Source organism: Macaca thibetana, chromosome 18, assembly GCF_024542745.1.
Source record: "Macaca thibetana thibetana isolate TM-01 chromosome 18, ASM2454274v1, whole genome shotgun sequence".
NCBI lineage: Eukaryota > Metazoa > Chordata > Mammalia > Primates > Cercopithecidae > Macaca > Macaca thibetana.
In genome coordinates this window covers 17,206,843-17,226,868 of record NC_065595.1, presented here as the reverse complement: position 1 = coordinate 17,226,868, position 20,026 = coordinate 17,206,843, and the positions used below count along the sequence as shown (strand labels likewise).

General features: G+C 40.2%; 1 protein-coding gene across 1 annotated transcript in view; it reads left to right on the top strand.

Moving 5' to 3' along the window:
• PHLPP1 (PH domain and leucine rich repeat protein phosphatase 1) overlaps nt 1-20,026 on the top strand; it is a 267,876-nt gene that overhangs the window by 169,795 nt on the left and 78,055 nt on the right. The window contains exons 5-6 of the mRNA XM_050767517.1: nt 14,279-14,425; nt 15,047-15,277. Coding sequence (XP_050623474.1) covers nt 14,279-14,425; nt 15,047-15,277 — 378 coding nt within the window. The remainder of the gene's footprint in view (nt 1-14,278; nt 14,426-15,046; nt 15,278-20,026) is intronic.

The following is a 20,026-nucleotide window of genomic DNA, read 5'->3' as shown; positions in this document are numbered from 1 at the left end:
AGTAAAGAAACCATCTCAAAACAGAGATGTTTAAGTGTAATGTGATAACATATTTCTTGGTATTTGATTCTTATATTGCTAATTTACAAAAGAATCAAAATGACAAATTTATGCAGCTTATGACTCATTGTTTTCCTGAATTTAGTTACTACAGGCTTACTATAGATCTAGTGGCTGCTGTTTTCACATAATTACCATCTTATGATCTAGAGTGGTTCTCTATGTAATTTACTTACTGGACTCATGGAGCCTGCCACTGCATACCTCCCTCTCCACCACAGGCAGGAGCTGTGCCTTATTTGTTATTGTATCCATAGGATTAACCCAGCCTAAGGTTTGACACATAGTAACCAGTAAGTACCTCTTGTTTGAATTTCTTTAATTTTTATTTTTTTGTTGTTTGAATCATTTTAAAAGAAGGATTAAGAAAAGTTTTCTCTTTAGGGCTGGGTGTAGTAATCCCATGTACTGTGGACACTGATGCGTGGGAATTGCTTGAGCCAAGAAGGTCAAGGCTGCAGTGAGCTATGATCACACCACTGCACTCTAGCCTGGGTGACAGTGATACTTCGTCACTTTAAAAAATAAATAATAAAGGTTTTTTTTTTTAATTAAAGAATTTTTCTCTTTAGGGAATGCTTTAATTTGCCTTTACAGCAAAATGTCCATGGCAATTATTGTCAGCAGTGAGAATTCTCTAGTTCTTTGATTATTACTTTTGAAAAATTATGTCTATGAGTTTTAGCTTTGGTATATTTATTCTGATTTTCAACATCTGTAGCAGTTCTTAAGAAAATTGTAAAATTCTTTCGTGACTGTAAATTTTAATTTTTACCTAAGTAAAATATGCATGTGCTTATTTTTGTTTTCTAGTTATATGAAAAGGTGATATGTTTGTTTTACTTGTACAGGGAGTCATTGATGGTGACTAGGATTCAGATAGGATGATTAGTTTATTTTGGCTCAAGTGCTGACAAGCGGGCTGTGTGCCACATTAGCATTTGTGCACTGCTAAGCCTCCCAGATGATGGCAGGTGCTCACTGGGGACAAGGCTGGTGGACTGCTCGGCCCTTGGAACAGAAGGGCATACGTAAGTTCATGTGGATTCATTTTAGAAGTCTTATAGGGACGACAGGAAAAGCACTGCACAAAGAAACTGAGAAGAGTTCAGTTACAGGCCAATAAGTTTGGGGGTGTGGACAACAGCGTGAAAGCCAAAAGGAGTTGAGTCACGCCTTCTGAAGGGTGGGTGTTCCCAGCAATTCTGAAGCAGGCACAATGGGTCAAATGTTTCTCATGCCAGTGCTGCCATAGATGAGTCCAAGAGGAACATGGAGCAAAAGGTATTCCCTTTCTTTCCTTATCCAGGAGAGACAGCCTCTCTCATGTCTTTTAGAAATTATTTGGCTTCCTTATGTGACTATTATTTCACATACAAGTTGCCCTATATCATAGTTGGATAGGGCAAGAATATTAAAACATGGCTGTAGGACAAACTTACCAAGCCAAAGAAGCAGCACACAAAATGAATCGGAATTTGAGGAGTTCATGGGAAAGGAAGTTGCTTACTGGGGGTCTCTGTCTCTCATTCGTTCATTTAACTGTTGTTTCTAAAGAGCAAGTATATTCAATATACATTTTTAAAAGCACTTTGATACACTTCCCAAGATTATTTCTTCTAAAGATAAAAAAGAAAAGTTACTCTGTCAAACTTAATGGTCTCAAAACCACAAGGTGTGCTCTTAAGAACAACAACTTGTGCTTGGTTTTATAAATTCTTCTGGAAAAAAGTAGAGAAACATAAAGTTTAAGTGTAATTCATTTTTACCCAAGTTTTTCTGTTTTATTGGAAAAGCATTAAGCTTTCTCTTTTTGTTCTCCCTTCCCCTAGTATATAAAATTTATTTAAATTGAATGGATAAGGTTGATTTTATCTATTTATGTGTTTATTTTTGAGAGAGCAAGACCACATCTCAAAAAAAAAAAAAAAAAAAGAAAGAAAGAAAAAAAGAAAGACTGACTTATTTAATAAATATTGGTAACATAGCTAGCTACCAGAAAGAAAATAGTTGGCCCTCCACCTGACATTTCTTGTAAAACATGTCAGTTGGAATTAGGATCCAAATGTAAAAAATAAAATATATCTACATGTTAGAAGGAAACGTTAAGAGAACATTTGTACCACTTTGGGTGGAGTGAGAGGACCTTCTCGAGCAACATTAAAAACAGAGATCCCATAAAGGAAAAGATTGCCAAATTTGAGCAAATAAAAATTAAAAAAAAAAAATAGTGTGTGCCAAAAGTCACCATGAACAGAGTGGGAAACACCAGACAGCAGGCTGGCAGGACGTGTCTGTAGCATTTGACAGTACACGGCAGGTGGTATTCAGGGAATGCCTGCAAACTAAGTGGCAGGTGAACAGTCCAATAGAAAAGTGGGCAAAGGATATGAACGTGTATCTCAAAGAAGATTTGCAATTACCATTTTCTTCTTTGCAAAAAGCAGCTCAACTTTACTGAAAAATAAAAATTGAAACGACCTATGTAATTTTTGCCCATTAGATTGGCAACAGTTGAAAAGATGCTAACATTAAGTGCTAGCTTGGGTAAAGGGACCCTTTCTTACATGACTGAATGGGTGTATGAATTTCTGTAACTTTTTTTTGGAGTTTTGTAGTACATATTTAAACTCTACATACTCTTGGCGCCATCAGTTATACTTTTAGAAGTATAGGTTCACAGTCCCTTATCAAAACTCTTGAGGACAGTTGTGTTTTCAGATTAAATGGAGATAACATGGTGCATATACTGTACGTTATGTAACACCTCCAGCAGGGTTTGAGAGAGCACCCCATAAGGAGACACATTCATATTTCTAGAGAGATCAAATGATATTCACATCAGTTCAGATCAGCTTTTGCCACCACGTGAGTCAATTAAAAATCTTTCAATTTTCAGAGTCTCTTGGATTTCAGAATTAAGGATAAGGCCTATTAGGCACCTATAAGTACTGTAAAGTAAAATTATTGATGCACAACCGGATACATGAGTGGATGTCTCTTGCAGAATTGTAACAGAAGAAAAACTAGGAGTACTCCTAATGTCAATCAGTGGACGAACGGAATAAATTATGGTACATTTGTACTCTTTGTATTATGCAGCTGTCAAAAAGATTAAGTTGGTTTTTATGTACTGACTCAGTAAGATGATTTGTTTGTATTGGGTGAGTAAACAATTTGTAGAAAAAATATATGTGGTATAATCTCATTCAAAAAAATGTGGAGGGGGCTATCTCCTATTTATGCAGCTGTAAGGAGGAAAAGCTTTGGAAGGATATAGACCAAACTATTGACACTGCTTATCTCAGGAGGGTGGGATTTGAAATGAAGTGGGAGAGACTGTTAACTTTTTCTTTATATGCTTCTATAGTTTGACTCACCCTGTTAAAAAGAGCATTCTTGTTTTGGTAATCAAATAAAATCTTTCTCTTAAAAGAAAGTCTTACAGAGCACTGACAGCCTGGCAACTCCCTACTAAGGCAGAGCCACTCAAAGCCATTAGGGATCCTGCTTTTCATAATTGATGCAAAGTAGGGGACAGGCCCAGAGCGACAGGTCCAGGTCCAGCGACAGGTCCAGCCGTTGAGCAGCTCTTTCATAGCTTAACACTGAAGCCTCATAGTTTCCAAAGTGGGCTAGCATGTGCCCCACAGAGGAAAAAACAAGTTAAACACAGTCTGTTACTGTGAAATGGAAATTTATTTACTTAGGGACTCTTTTTAATTGACCCATTTGTGGTGAATAATATTGATTTCTCTCTATTAGAATCATTGCCTAAAACAAGTATGGTTTTCTCTTCCTGGGTGTTACTTGTGACATCCATTTTGAGCACATTTGGAATAGGTTTAAAAGTACAACTACTTCCATCATACTGTTATTTTAGTCAAGTTTTCAAGTGTATTGTATCTATCCCTAGTTCCTGGAAGAAAAATTACTCAAGACTTAGATATATCTAAAGCTAATTAATACTGTGTCTCCAAATAGTCATCATGCTGTTTATTTGATTTTATTTCCTAAATATGTACAAGCATATATAGCCATTCCCTGTAGCTCACATGCAAAAATAGCTTTGTACGTACATTTTTGAGTATAGACAGATTGAATACATGTTAAGAAAATGAAAAAGATTAAGCACATCTTATGACAAAACAAGCCCAGAAGGAGGAAGTATGTGAGGATTGGTAGCATTTTTGTATATTTGTTTATTTCTTTCAACTTTGATACTGTAAAACATTGGCGCTTTTTTTTTTCTTTCGTGCCCTTGGATAAAAATGGCTCCACTTCATTTTCTATTGAGCATTGACTCCCAACTAGTTTTTTAGAGGCCAGAATCAAATAAGCTTGTTGAACCGTGGTTTACTTGTTTTAAAAACCTTTATATTGGCTGGGTGCGGTATTCATGCCTGTAATCCCAGCACTTTGGGAGGCCGAGGTGGGTGGATCACAATGTCAGGAGTTCGAGACCAGCCTGGCCAAAATGGTGAAACCCTGTCTCTACTAAAAATACAAAAATTAGCTGGGCGTGGTGGCAGGCACCTGTAGTCCCAGCTACTCCGGAAGCTGAGGCAGAAGAATTGCTTGAACCTGGGAGGTGGAGGTTGCAGTGAGCTGAGATAGCACCACTGCACTCCAGCATGGGTGACAGAGTGAGACTCCGTCTCAAAAACAAAACAAAAATTTTATATTTACCTAATAAAGGTAGAGAAGTTGGATGCATGAATTTGGTGCATTTAAACTTTTCTGATTAAGAAACTAAACACTCTTCCCTTTTATAGAGTTAAATAATTTGCTTAAGGGAGTAGCTTGGAAGATTACACCTCAAAATTTAGTAACTGGGGGAAAATTCCATTGAAAGTCAAGTGTAGACAGTGATACATTTACATGGTCTACTGTTGTCTAGATTAAAAGGGAAACTAAGAAAATACAGGGACGGAACCGATTGCTCTGTTCTCTCAATAGCAGTTTGAAGGTTTGCTGTTCTGGCTCTGCCATTGATTAGTCATGGCTATGAAGTTGGAGAAAGGAAGGAAAAGATAGGAACACTAGTAGATCACACCCCTAGATAGTTTAGCACATTTTGTGTCTAAATGTACAATGTCATTGTTACTGTATTTTCATTTTATAATGTAAATATAATAGGAAGTACAAATTAAAGCAGTGTTAGTAATTTAATAGTGATAGTATCAGCTTAATTCTACCATCTCTTCCCTGTCCCCACTTTGACCCCACCGTTGGCAAACAGTCATGCACATTGTTTGTTTGTTTAATTTGTTTATTTTAGAGACAGGGTCTTGCTCTGTGGCCCCAGCTGGAGCACAGTGGCACGATCACAGCTTATTACTGCCTCAGGCTCCTTGGTTCAAGTGATCTAACCGAGTAGCTAGGATTACAGGTGCACATTACCACACCCAGCTAACTTAAAATTTTTTTAGTAGAGATGGGATCTCGCTGTGTTGCCCACTCTGGTCTTGAGCTCCTGGCCTCAAGTGGTCCTCCTGCCTCAGCTTCCCCAAGTGCTGGGGTTACAGGTGTGAGTCATGGCACCGACCTTTGCACTTTGTTATAGGGCGCTTAGGATACCTAGTTTGAAAGAGACTTCAGGTTTGTTTGCAGACATACTATAATTATAGTTTTCTGTCTCTATCAAGTATACTTAGTTGATTGTGCTTTTCTGTGATGCTTGGTATCAATAACTAAAAGTGTGCCTTTGGAGTAAGTCAGACCTGAGTGATGCTCATTGCTATTTGCTAAATATAATACTGTGACTGAAGTAACTTCATTTTAATCATTAATATTACTCTTGATTATGTGCTGCATAAATGTTAACTTCTTTTCTGTAGTGTGAACTCTATATTGTAGAACAAATGAACCTGAGTTATATTTCTTTCTTTAAAACATACTGCTTGTCCTGGAAAGTGAAGTCAGTCTTTTCAGGTTGTTGAGTAGTTTGGGAGCACTGGGCTGTGCTTGAATTGGTTTGAATGTAAATACAGTGTTCAGAATATTCACTGTCCTCCATTACTGATAATGTTACTCTTGGTAGGGGAAAATGAGAACGGTAAGATAGTGCTGTTCTGAGGCCATTCTTTGACCTGTGGCTTAGAATTATGAGTGATAGATACTTATTTATATTAAACTCTTTAATAAGCTTTAACAAAAGAGGAGGAGGAGAGATGAAAAGTTGTAATGACATCAAAAGGCAGTAGATTCATAATTGCATGCAGTAGTCATACAGTTTCTGTGGGCTTGTTTTTTTTTTTTTTTTTTTTTTAAATCTATGAGCTTGGAAAATTAAAGAAAATGACTTCAAAGGCCCCTTCTATTCTCATTTTTCAGTAACACATGAGAAAAAAGAAAGGTATATCCACTGCTTTAGTCTGTTTGGACTGCTATAACAATTTACCTCAGAATGGATAATTTATAAACAACAGAAATTTATTACTTACAGTTCTAGAGGCTGTGAAGTCCAAGATCAAGGCACCAGCAGGTTTGGTGTCTGGTGAGGACTCATTCTGTGCTTCAAGGATGCAACTTTCTCCTTGTGTCTTCACGTGGCTGAAAGGGCAAGGCAGCTCGCTTCAATTTATTTTACAGGGGCACTAATCCCAATTGTAAGGACAGATCCTCATAACCTAATTACCTCCTAAAGACCCTATCTCTTATCACATTGGGGATTAAGTTTCAACATGGGGATTTTCCTTTTGTTTTTATTTTCATTCTTTCATATATATATATATATATTTTTTTTTTTTTTTGAGATGGAGTCTCACTCTGTCACCCAGGCTGGAGTGCAGTGGCACATCTCGGCTTACTACTAGCTCTGTCTCCTGGGTTCACACCATTCTCCTGCCTCAGCCTCCTGAGTAGCTGGGACCACAGGTGCCTGCCACCATGCCCGGCTAATTTTCTGTATTTTTTAGTAGAGATGGGGTTTCACCATGTTAGCCAGGATGGTCTTGATCTCCTGACCTCGTGATCTGCCTGCCTCAGCCTCCCAAAGTGCTGGGATTACAGGCGTGAGCCACCGCACCCGGCCTATTTTTTCTTTTTTTAGGTAGAATCTCACTCTGTTGCATAGGCTGGAGTGCTGTGGCACCGTCACAGCTCACTGCAGCCTCAACCTCTGGGCTCAAGCCATCCTCCCACCTCAGTCTCCCAAGTAGCTGGGACCACAGGCACATACCACCCTGCCTGGCTAATTTTATTTTACTTTTTTAAGAGATGGGATCTCCCTGTGTTGCCCAGGCTAGTCTTGGACTCCTGGGCTCAAACAGTCCTCCCTCCTTTGTTTGCCTCCCCAAATGCTGGGATTACAGGCATGATGTTTTTTAAAAGCCACAGGTTTCTTGTCCTTTTAAAGCATCAAGTAGAATTGTCCCTGGCTATGATTATAAACTGACCACTGTAGTTAGTACAATCATCATTAAAATATTTTTTAGTAATCTTAAATTCTGTGATGCTCTGATTCTCTTCCACTTACCTACGTTGAACAGCTATGAAGAAATATCTGTAGCCTCATTGAATGCAATGGTAGCACTGAAATATTAGTTTAAAATAAAATTATTTAAAATATTTCACAAAATGTGTGTGTACGTGTGTGTATGTGTGTGTGTGTATATATATTTATATATTCTTTCTAAAACCAATTTTATCTTGGAATCTGGGTCTGTGTGCATTTCATCATTTATCTGGCTTACCTGGCCAAGCGTGGTTGCTAACACCTGTAATCCCAGCACTTTGGTAGGCTGAGGCAGGTAGACTGTTTGAGCTCAGGCCTTTGAGACCAGCCTGGGAAACATGGAGAAATCCTGTCTTTACCAAAAATACAAAAATTAGCTGGACGTGGTGGTGCACACCTGTGGTCCCACCTACTTGCGAGGCTGAGGTGGGATTGCTGGAGCCTGGGAAGTCAAGACTGCAGTGAGCCATTATCACATCACTGCACTCCAGCCTGGCTGACACAGTGGACCCTATCTCAAAATAATGAATGAATTAATTAATGAAAATACCTGGCTTACCTATTATGGCAGATCTGAAAGTCTTATATTTTGTTACAGAGACAGAGATTTCTAGACTTTTCCTCTATACTAGGGTGCTGTCACCTGGCTGTCTCCTTTTCATTCTTTTTAAATGAAGGTAAAGTGAGGAAAGGTCATCCATTCACCCTTTTGATCTCTTATCTCTCATAACTTAAACATTGCTTCCGAGTATGTGTTTCACTCATTTCAGTTACTCGAGGGAAGGGAATTCTCTGTGGACCTCCCCCTCTGTCTTTCCCTGAAAGCGTATTTGGATCTGCAAATGTCCTGTAATCTGACTGCTTTCCACATCTAGAAAGGAAAAGTGGAACTCTAAGAAGGCTAAGGGGTACTTACCACTAGTTGATGTTGGTTGATACGCTCTGATCAAGAACTTAAGTTCTCAGAAACAATCTATGCTTTATTTGATAAGTCTCTGCTGAATACCATGTCCTTCTCTGGGAAGAGTTTGGGGGATTGGCTGCACAGGGAGGAATGCAAAGGGGGTGGAGAATGTAGTGAGAAGGAGCAAGACTTTGAGGATACTTTTAAGTCAGAATCAGCTCTTAAAATTTATAGGTCTAGGGTAAAAGTATAAATGGAGAGCCACATACCATATATCTGAATATTTAAGTTATAACCAAGCTAAGAAACTGTTAAGTAAAATATGTTCTCTCCCCCTACCTTGTCAAATATAAAAATAATGTCCTGGAAGCACAGATTCCAATTTAGAATCCTCAGACTCCCAGGGATTCTGCACTGAATGTGATAACATGTGCAGAGCTGGGCCAGGGACCCCACCTCTTCTCTTCCCTCCTCTAGCTCCGTTCCTCACCATAACAGGGGTGTGGACACTGCAACCCATATGTCCAACCTCTGCCCGTGCTAGGGCACATGGGTACACACACTGGTGGGAGGATGAACCCAGGGAAGAACCCACACAAGCTCTAGAGGCAAGGTTGGTATGCAGGGTAAGGAATTCCAGTCTCCTGCTTACTCTTAGTATGGAGAGGGCACTTCTCCACTGGGAATATAATATGCGCCACATATAATTTCAATAATATATCCTCATTTAAGCCAATGTATCAATTGTTATCAGTTCTAAAAAGTTAATGAGATAGTTTACATTCTTCTTTTTTGTACTCAGTCTTTGAAATCTACTCTGTATTTTGTATTTCAAGAACATCTCCATTTGGACTAGTCCCATTTCAGGTGCTCAGTGCTACCTGGCACTTGTGTTATACTGGACCTTGCAGCTCTAGGGAAAGGGTGCCCCAATTCCTTGTTCTGTAGGGGGCACTTGGCACCTAGGACTGAGGGCAGTTCTCTTTACATAAATCTGGTAGTGTTTTCTTATTTAGCTGATGCAGAGAATGGTTTTCTCTCTTTCTCTTTATAATTAGAGGTGGTGGCCATTATCACTTTCACAATGTTCATATGTACAAAAATGAATAGGAGACACTTGTTAAGAGTTTTTTTTTTCCTTTTCTATTTATTTATTTATTTTATTTATTTATTTTGTTTTGAGACGGAGTCTTGCTTTGTCACCCAGGCCGGAGTGCAGTGGCATGATCTTGGCTCACTGCAACCTCTGCCTCCCTGGTTCAAATGATTCTCCTGCCTCAGCCTGCCGAGTAGCTGGACTACAGGCACCCGCCACCACGTTCGGCTAATTCTTGTATTTTTAGTAGAGGTGGGGTCTCACCATTTTGGCCAGGCTGGTCTCGAAGTCTTGACCTCAGGTCATCCACCTGCCTCGGCCTCCCAAAGTGCTGGAATTACAGGTGTGAACCACTCCGCCCAGCCTTCTTTTCCATTTAAAACTTGTTAACTGCATTTTACTCATTCAGCATGTTGCTGCTTTCCTTTATCCTCAGGAGTGATATCCTAGTAAATTTGTTTGCACAAATGAATTAAACACCACCACCCCCCAAGTTATTGACCTATGCTTTTCCAAAAGCTAATGCTTTCATTTCTCATCTTGAGTAATTACTAGCTCTACAATCTTTCTGTTCCCCACTTTGGAAAAGTTTCCGTGCTCTATTATGTTGGATAATGTCTAGTGGATATTTTTCTTCCTAGAGGAACTTTTTTTTGAGTTAATTTAATTGCATGCAAATTTTTAAACTGGCCCATTCTCTCAAATGGGGAAAAATATCTAGAAAGTGGAATGCTGTTTTTGTTTGGATTAGAACAGCAGTTTCATCTGGGATGCCTAGGATAAACATTTTGTATCAGATAGAGTTGCCAGATTTAGGTTAGGGGCCTAGGGGAGGAAGCACCAGTTAAATTTGAATTTCTTATTTCATATAAACATTGAATAACTTTTTTCAGCGTAAGTGTGCTCCATGATGTAATGTTTGGGGCATACTCTTAAAAATATTTATTGTTGATCTGAAATTTAAATTTAACTGGATGTACTGTGTTTTAAATGGCAATCTTATTTCAGGACTCCTTTGCTCTCTAAAATATTGAGGCCCTTAAGCAACTTTTATTTATGTCAATTATATGTATCGATATTTGCTGAATTACAAATTTAAACTAAGAAATATAGCCTGGGTGCAGTGACTCAGGCCTGTAATCCCAACAGTTTGGAAGGCCAAGGCGGGAGGATCACCTGAGGTCAGGAGTTCGAGACCAGCCTGGCCAACATAGTGAAACCCTGTCTCTACTAAAAATACAAAAATTAGCCAGACGTGGTTCTGGGCACCTGTAGAGTAATCCCATTACTTGGGAGGCTGAGGCAGGAGAATTGCAACCCAGGAGGTGGAGGTTGCAGTGAGCCGAGATCACACCACTGCACTCCAGCCTGGGCAATAGAGCTAGATTCCATCTCATGAAAAGAAAAGAAATATTTTAGACTAGGCATGATAACTCATGCCTTTAGTTCCAACACTTTGGGAGGCCAAGACAGACAGATCGCTTGAGCCCGGGAGTTCGGAACCATCCTGGGCAAAACGGCAAAACTTCGTCTCTACAAAAAATACAAAAATTAGCTGAGTTTGGTGGTGCGTGCATGTAGTCCCAGCTACTCAGGAGGCTGAGGTGGGAGGATCACCTGAGCCCAGGAGGTTGAGACTGCAGTGACCCATGATCCCACCACTGCATTCCAGCCTTGTCAATAGAGACCCTTTCTCAAAAAAAAAAAATAAAGAAAGAAATATCTTAATGTATATTAATTCATTTAGACAGTAATAAACCATATTAACATAAATGACATTTTTTTAAAAAGTTTTTCAAAACAAAAATAGTAAGAAGGGTGCCATTGTTTTCTTTTTCTTTTTTCTTTTTCTTTTTTTTTTTCTTGAGATGGAGTCTCGCTCTGTCACCCAGGCTGGAGTGCAGTGGCCGGATCTCAGCTCACTGCAAGCTCCGTCTGCCGGGTTCACGCCATTCTCCTGGCTCAGCCTCCCAAGTAGCTGGGACTGCAGGCGCCCGCCACCTCGCCCGGCTAGTTTTTTGTATTTTTTAATAGAGACGGGGTTTCACTGTGTTAACCAGGATGGTCTCGATCTCCTGACCTCGAGATCCGCCCACCTTGGCCTCCCAAAGTGCTGGGATTACAGGCTTGAGCCACCGCGCCCGGCCCTTTTTTTTCTTTTTTTGAGACGGAGTTTTGCTCCTGTCACCCAGGCTGGAATGCAGTGGCTCACTGGTGACCTCCGCCTCCCAGGTTCAAGTGATTCTCCTGCCTCAGTCTCCTGAGTAGTTGGGACTGCAGGCGCGCGCCACCATGCCCAGCTAATTTTTGTATTTTTAGTAGAGACAGGGTTTCACCATGTTGGCTAGGCTGGTCTCAAACTCCTGACCTCAGGTGATCCACCTGCCTCAACCTCCCAAAGTGCTGGGATTACAGGTGTGAGCCACCGCACCCGGCCAGAGTGTCATTGTTTTCTATTTTGGCGATTCTTTTAATATCTGGCTGGATTCTCATATCTCTTTCTGTGTTCCATCAGGTGTGCTATTACAAAAGCAGGTACTGTCTGGAACTCTACTGAAATACGAGTGACAGGTGTGGGGAAGAAAGTGGCACAAAGCAAGTAACATCTTAGTATTGTTATAAAAATAGTTTGACCATATGGATCTTCTGAAAGGGTCTCGGGTGCCTCTTCTGGGGTCCCCCAAGCATGCTTTTAGAATCACTGGACTAGGAATAAGAGACTGTAATTCTAGCTTGTGTTTTTGCGGTGATTATAAATAATCAGAATAGAGGGTAGGCTGTTTGGTTTTTTTTTTTTTTTTTTTTTTTTTTTTTTTTTGAGATGGAGTCTCGCTCTATCGCCCAGGCTGGAGTGCAGAGGTATGATCTCGGCTCACCACAACCTCCGTCTCCTGGGTTCAAGCAATTCTCCTGCCTCCGCCTCCTTCATAGCTGGAAGTACAGGTGCCTGCCAACATGGCTGGCTAATTTTTTTTGTATTTTTAGTAGAGACGAAGTTTCACCATGTTGGCCAGGCTGGTCTTGAACTCCTGACCTCAAGTGATCTGCCCACCTTGGCCTCCCAAAGTGCTGGGATTACAGGCATGAGCCACTGCACCCGGCTGAGGATAAGCATTCTTTTAAGAAGGACTGATGGCTCTAATATAAAACAGTTTAAGAACGATTATTCAGATTTAGCAATAATTTTTTCCTAAGTGATTTTTTAAAAAATACTATTCTATTATACTCAGCCATCCAAGTAAACAGGTACTATTTAAAAATCAAGGTAACACTCAACCTGTCAAATAGGTACATTGTCAACTTTCCCTTTAGAATCAACTTTTATTTAACTATTTAGAATACAGCTTAACATATGCTGATTGGGTTGAATTGCGTTTATTTTTGCAGTGTGTGTGTCTCTTCTAGGCAGAGTGCATACTGTCTAGTATTAGATGTGGGTAGTTTTTAAAGGAATTAGCATAACGCAGTCACTGATCTGATTCTTATCTCATTTAGAGATGGTGTAGAGGTCGTTGATAGGCCAAATGTAAGAGTGCACAGAGAAGTAAAAAATGAAAGATAGCTTCTTTAATTGCTTAAGTTGCTTGGGCAACTGTGAAAATGAAAGGGCTATTAACAAAAATAGAGCAAAAAGAAGTGCCAGTTTGGAATAAAGATGGTAAGTTCAGTTTTGGGCTGGAAATGTGGGGTAGCTCAGGAGAGGAGCCAGCATGTGACAGGACTGAGAGAATTGTTCACATAGGAGTCAAAACATTTCCAAGGAAAACAGTGTAGAGAGAGCATGAAACTGATTAAAAAAAACTATCTATGAAGATTACTTCAGTTTGGGTTGGGGAAGAAAAGATGAAGAAAAGGAAGTTAATACAGGAGAAGAGGGCTTAAGAGAGCTAAGAAGAAGGGTGGGTGGTCAGCCGCATCAGTCAATTACTGTATTGAGATCGACGAATGATAATTGGTTCTTTTTTGAGATAGAGTCTCACTGTGTCGCCAGGCTATATATTCCAGGAGAGCAGTCTCAGCTCACTGCAACCTCCACCTCCCAGAGATTCTCTTGTGTCTCAGCCTCTCGAGTAGCTGAGATTACAGGCGTGCACCACCATGCCCAGCTAATTTTTTGTGTTTTTGGTAGAGACAGGGTTTCACCATGTTGGCTAGGCTGGTCCCGAACTCCTGGTCTCAAGTGATCCACTCATCTCGGCCTCCCAAAGTGCTAGGATTACAGGCCTGAGCCACCGTGCCCAGCTGATAATTGGTTGTTAAATTTGGAACTGCAAAGTCCTGGTTACCTTAGAGAGAGTATTGTTTTGATAAGTTTTTATTATTTCACTTTTGGGTTTGAGAAACATGAAACAGAAGTTTTTGACTTGTCTAGAACAGCACAGATTCCAGAAGGACTAACTCCAGCTCTGACTGGTCCCTTTCCTCCTTCACTGGGGCCATTTACACTGTGTTAATTAAGCTAATTGAGATACTGCTAAAAAACTTACTCCAGCAGAATTCACTTCCTGAAATATTCAACCTTATTTTAGAGGGAAAAGTTTGTTTTTAGATAGAATGTTTACATTTTAGGTAGAGCACTGGCCTTAGAGTCAGCAGATGTGCATTCCAGCGCTGCTGCTCCTTAACCTCTCTGGGGCCCCCATTTCCTCTTCAGTTGAATTTGGGAGTTGGGCTAGATTATCTCTTAGGCTATGCTAAAATTATGATGTTAGTGACATTTGTCTCTTTTTTCCCTTTTGGTTTTGCTTTATTTTAATAGGTTCACCAAGTTGAAGAGTCTTAATCTTTCCAATAATCATTTAGGGGACTTCCCACTAGCAGTCTGCAGTATTCCAACCCTGGCAGAGCTGAATGTGTCCTGCAATGCCCTGCGATCGGTCCCAGCAGCCGTTGGAGTGATGCACAAGTGTGTACCTCAAACCCCACTGGCGGGTATATCCAGAGACCCCAGGGAAGCTGCATTGGGGGTGTAGCACATGAGATTAATTAACTTGTTATGTTGGTCATGTAAGTCTTGGCCCCAAATCAACAGATCAGGGACTGTATAGTCTGTATGGAGTTCATGTGTTAGATTTGTATTCTTTACAATCTTGTAAAAAATTAAATATTCTTGTTTAGAACTGAAGATCCCTGCAAATGAGTATGTCTAAACATGGAATGTGGGTTATGTTCTCATTTTTCTGAGTTATATTGAATTCAAAGACTTAGAAATTAATTTTGAGAAATAATAAGGAAAGCCCAAAGGATATCTGAATCAATTTATATCACAGTTAGCTCATGTTGCTCCCATTTAAGCCTATTCAGATTGGGAAAGCTAGTCATAATTTTCATTTTCAATAAAAGATTAAGATGCTTATCTCTGATTATTTCTCTTTGGTCCGTTATTGCCTCAGGCCCTGCCCTTAGGCATTTTGCAAAGAGTAATACATTTTCTGGTAATATGATCTACACTATGGAACTTGTATGTTGATAATAAAGATGTAAAATTTATACATTCTCTTTGTAATTCTTATGTTTTCTCTAATAGCTTACAGACATTTTTGTTGGATGGAAACTTTCTCCAAACCCTTCCTGCTGAGTTGGAGAACATGAAGCAGCTTAGTTATCTGGGTCTTTCTTTCAATGAATTTACTGACATTCCAGAAGTATTGGAGAAATTGACTGCTGTGGATAAACTTTGTATGTCCGGAAACTGTATGGAGACCCTTAGGCTACAGGCTTTAAGAAAAATGCCTCACATTAAACATGTGGATCTAAGGTAACCATTTTTGAGAAATAGATCTCATTTGAGCTGTTGGCTTATATTGCAGGGGTGGGGAGTAGGTTATTGACCAAGTCAAACAGGCTGGATAATTGAATGTGGACCCATTTTTCTATTTCTGCCTACAGGGAAGAATTATGATTAATAGTAGGGTTTGCTGTTACTGGAGACTTTCTCACTGATGTATGTCTTGAAGGTCATTGTTTTGCAAATTGGAACCCAGTTGAGTGAGAGAGCTATTTTTTGGTTTTGTTTTGTATTTTTTGTTGTTGTTGCTGTTTTTAAAGAGATAGGGCCTTGCTCTCTTGCCCCGCCTGGAGTGCAGTGATGCGCTCAGAGCTCACTTTAGCCTCAAACTCCTGGGCTCAGGTGATCTTCCTGCCTCAGCCTCCCAAATACTCAGACGTGTTCAGTTTCATCAGTGTAAAGTAGCATCACCTTTTGCTCCCTTTCTTCTCCATTCGTATGGCTCAGCCAAGGAAACCCATACCTTCCAGTCCCACAAAGAATTGCTTGGCTTCACCTTTCCTCAGAATAAAGGAATCAGACCTGTCCTTCCTAGGGAAGTATTAGCAATTTGCAGATATAAAATTCTTAATTTGGAAGTTAAAGTAATTATAATTTATCTGATTTTTGAGAATTTCTTGGAATGTAACAAGATAAGGAACTCTAAACACTTTGTTAACTTGCTTTCCAAATTGTTTACATTATTTGCCTCTGAGTTCCTTCTATTTAGAAAACCCTCATATTCCAGAATTTAAGCCCTATTTTATTCATCCACCAGTGGTAGAACTTCATTAGAGCCAAGGACAATGGCTTGCACTGACCTCAGGTAACAAGAATGAGATGATTTCTGAGTTACCTGGTACATGAAGGAAGACATTTTTCTTGGTGTGAATTAGCTGACACATAAGATCAATCTAAAATGTCTACAAGTAATAAATCTTAGAACTTTATAAATTCTTAAGATTCGTAGTTCTAACTTGAGTCTTTTTAGATGACATCACCTACAGGATATTTAAATACCAGAATAGACATTAGACACTCTGTAAATGTTGCATGACCATGAGTAACTGCTTCCTTCCTTGCCCCTGAGCTGAGGAGGGGAAAATCAGATCAGATTTGTTCTAATTCTGCCTTAATACTTTATTTGTTGTTTATTGTTTTTGTTTTTGCTTCTGTTTTTGTTTTTGTTTTTTGAGACAAGAGTCCCTGTCGCCCAGGCTGGAGTGCAGTGGCATGATCTCAGCTCACTGCAGCCTCCACCTCCTGGATTGAAGAGATTCTCCTCCCTCAACCTCCTGAGTAGCTGGGATTACAGGTGCCTGCCACCACACCTGGCTAGTTTTTATATTTTTAGTAAAGACAGGTTTCACCATGTTGGCCAGGCTGGTCTTGAACTCCTGACCTCAGGTGATCCACCTGCCTCGACTTCTCAAAGTGCTGGAATTAAAGACATAAGCCACCACACCCAGCCTAATTCTGCCTTAATACTTAAAATCAAAGCTAGTGGAGTAATTTAAGGAGAGTCTCGCTTAGTTTCTCTAAGTAAAGGGCTACTTTTGTTGAGTTTTTTTTCCCCCCTTAATGGAAATGTTACATCAGATTAAGTGATTGTTTTCTTTGTATTGATATTCTTTGAGTTTCATATTATTTCTTCTGTGGCATCATTAATAATTCCTCCTCCCCTCTCCTCCTTCTCCTTCTCTTTCTCCTCTTTGTACAAAGTATGGCTGTTACTTGTTGGTCACTTCTCTTTCTCTCCATGTTTTCTGCCTTGGTGGTTGCATATACTCTCAGGTTTCATTTTCACCTTTCACCTTGATGTTAATCATTCCCCAGTCTTTCCCTATTCCTTCTTTGACTTCTTGAGACCAGTTCCACTTAAGCTGCTAGCTAGATAACGTCTTGGTTTTCCCTATTGACACATTTAACCAAATACACGTAAAACAGGGTTCAGTGTCTTTCTTACTCAACCAGTTCTTTCTCATGGATTTCTGTTTTTGCTGATAGCAACACCACCTCATTGGTCTTCCAGACACACAACTCTTGGCTGATTCTATCAGCTCTTCTTTTACACGAGTTTCTCTCTTTCATCGCTTCCTTTTTCTTCTCACTGTGACTGTTGTCTTCTAACTGAGCCATTTGCTTCCTTTGTGCAACCTCCCAAGCAAGCACAATTTTGCTCAGAGCCTGCGGTTCTCTACTTCAGGGTATTCAAGCCCTCATATTTGGTTTCAGCCCACTGGTATGTGAGTCCTTTGAGGATGAGGCTATATCTCTGAGCTGCTCATGTGTGAGCCTCCAACCTGTGGGTGGCAAGTGAACTATTCGCGACTTTTCCACAATGAGATGTGTACAGAAGTTGAGACTAATATTTTAGTAACGTATAATGATTTGACATTGCCACAATATCCAACTGCATTATGAGTTGATTCTTGTTGTACAGGGAATCAACTAGTATATTTTATTTTATTTATTATTGTTATTATTATTATTATTTTTTGAGACAGAATTTCGCTCTTGTTGTCCAGACTGGAGTGCAGTGGTGCGATCTCGGCTCACTGCAACCTCTGCCTCCCAGATTCAAGCGATTTTCCTGCCTCAGCCTCCCAAGTAGCTGGAATTTCAGGCTCCCATCACCATGACCGGCTAATTTTTTGTAGTTTTAGTAGAGACAGGGTTTCACCATGTTAGCCAGGCTGGTCTTGAACTCCCGATCTCAAGTGATTCACCTGCCTCAGCCTCCCAAAGTGCTGGGATTACAGCCATGAGCCACCGCACCCGACCTCAACTAATTTAGATGTTGTCAAACTTGCACAGTGAGTTGCATGTGGTGTGAGCTGTGTATGGGTTGAGTACTATATATCAGTCTGTCATGAATTACAACTTTAGAAAATAGGTCTCTTTCACCATAGATAATTTGAGCACTGTTTTTATTTATCCTTCAGCCCCAGTGTTAGTCCTTAGTGTGTCCAGTCCTTGGTAAATATTAATTGCCTCACCCACCTTTGTAGCCCAGAGCCTCACATCCCCTGCATTCCTGCAGAAACTATACAGGCAGGTACGAAACTTACCCTGTGCTGTTTTCTTTGATGCAGAGGCTGTTCCATTGCTTCCTTGCACCTGCTTTTCTTCTCCCATGAACACCTGTTCCATTCTGCCCACTCTTGGGAATCAGATGAGTTGCTTCCTTTTCCATAGCCTCTTTTTTTTTTTTAAACCATTCTCTACATTTTATACATCACCCATGGCACTTATCACATACTTGTATTTCCTGTATTTCATAAAGCATATTTGACTCTCTTTACTAAATTGTGAAATCTGTTGAAAAACACCTTGTTTTATTCATCTCTTACTGCAACAAAGCCATAGGTCATCATCGTTGTCACCATCACCGTAGCCCTTCACAGGCTGGAGTGCAGTGGTACAAACACAGCTCACTATAGCCTCCATCTCCTGGACTTAAGTGATCCCCCTACCTCAGCCTCCCGTGTAGCTAGGATGACAAGTACACACTACCACACTTGGCTAATTTTTAAATTTTTTGGAGAGAGGGGCCTCACTTTGTTGCCTCGCTGGCTCAAACTCCTGGGCTCAAGCTGTTCTTCTGCCTCAGACTCCCCAGGTACTGAGAATACAGGCGTGAGTCACAATGCCTGGCCAGAAGGGAATTTTAGTCATATTTTGCCTCTTAAAAAGTTTGTCCGGGCCAGGCGTGGTGGCTCATGCCTATAATCTCAGCACTTTGGGAGGCTGAGGCAGGTGGATCACCTGAGGTCAGGAGTTCAAAACCAGCCTGGCCAACATGGTGAAACCCCACCTCTACTAAAAATGCAAAAATTAGCTGGGCATAGTGGTGTGCACCTGTAGTCCCAACTATTCAGAAGGCTGAGGCAGAAGCCTTGTTTGAACCCGGGAGGTAGAGGTTGCAGTGGGCCAAGATTGCACCGCTGTGCTCCAGGCTGGGTGACAAGAGCGAGAGACTTTGTCTTAAATAAATAAATACATAAATACATAAATAGTTTGTCCTAGTTATGTCATGGTGACTGTGGTCAACAATATATTGTATTTGTTTGTGTTCTTGTTTTTTCTCTTTTTTTTCTTTTCTTTTCTTCTTTTCTTTTCTTTTCTTTTCTTTTCTCTTCTTTTCTTTCTTCTCTGAGACAGGGTCTCACTTTGTTACCCAAGCTGGAATGCAGTGGTGCAGTTACGGTTCACTGCAGCCCCAAACTCCTGGGTTCGAGTGATCCTCCTGCCCCAGCCTCTCAAATAGCTGGGAGTATAAGCATGTGCCACCACGGCTGGCTAATTTTTTATTTTTTGTAGAGATGGGGTCTTGCTCTGTTGCCCAGTCTGGTCTCAAACGAACCTCCTACTTCAGCCTCCCAAAGAGTTAGGATTACAGAGTTTGAGCTACCACACCATGCCATAATATATAGTATTCTTGAACAATGCTAAGAGTGGATGTAAAGTATTCTCACCACAAAAGTAATAGCTATGTGAGATGGTGCACGTGAACTAGCTAGAATTAGTCATTTCACAGTGTACATATATTTCAAAAGTCATGCTGTACACAATAAATACGTACAGTTTTATCTGTCAATTAAACAAATAATAAAATGGTTCATCCTAAGTAGCTGAATTACTGTGTGAGCCTGAAAACTTGGTATTTCAGTCATGGTGAGAGTAAGCAACTTAAGCCAAATGTTAACTTTCCTTTTCGTTACATTAACTTTGTTTTTG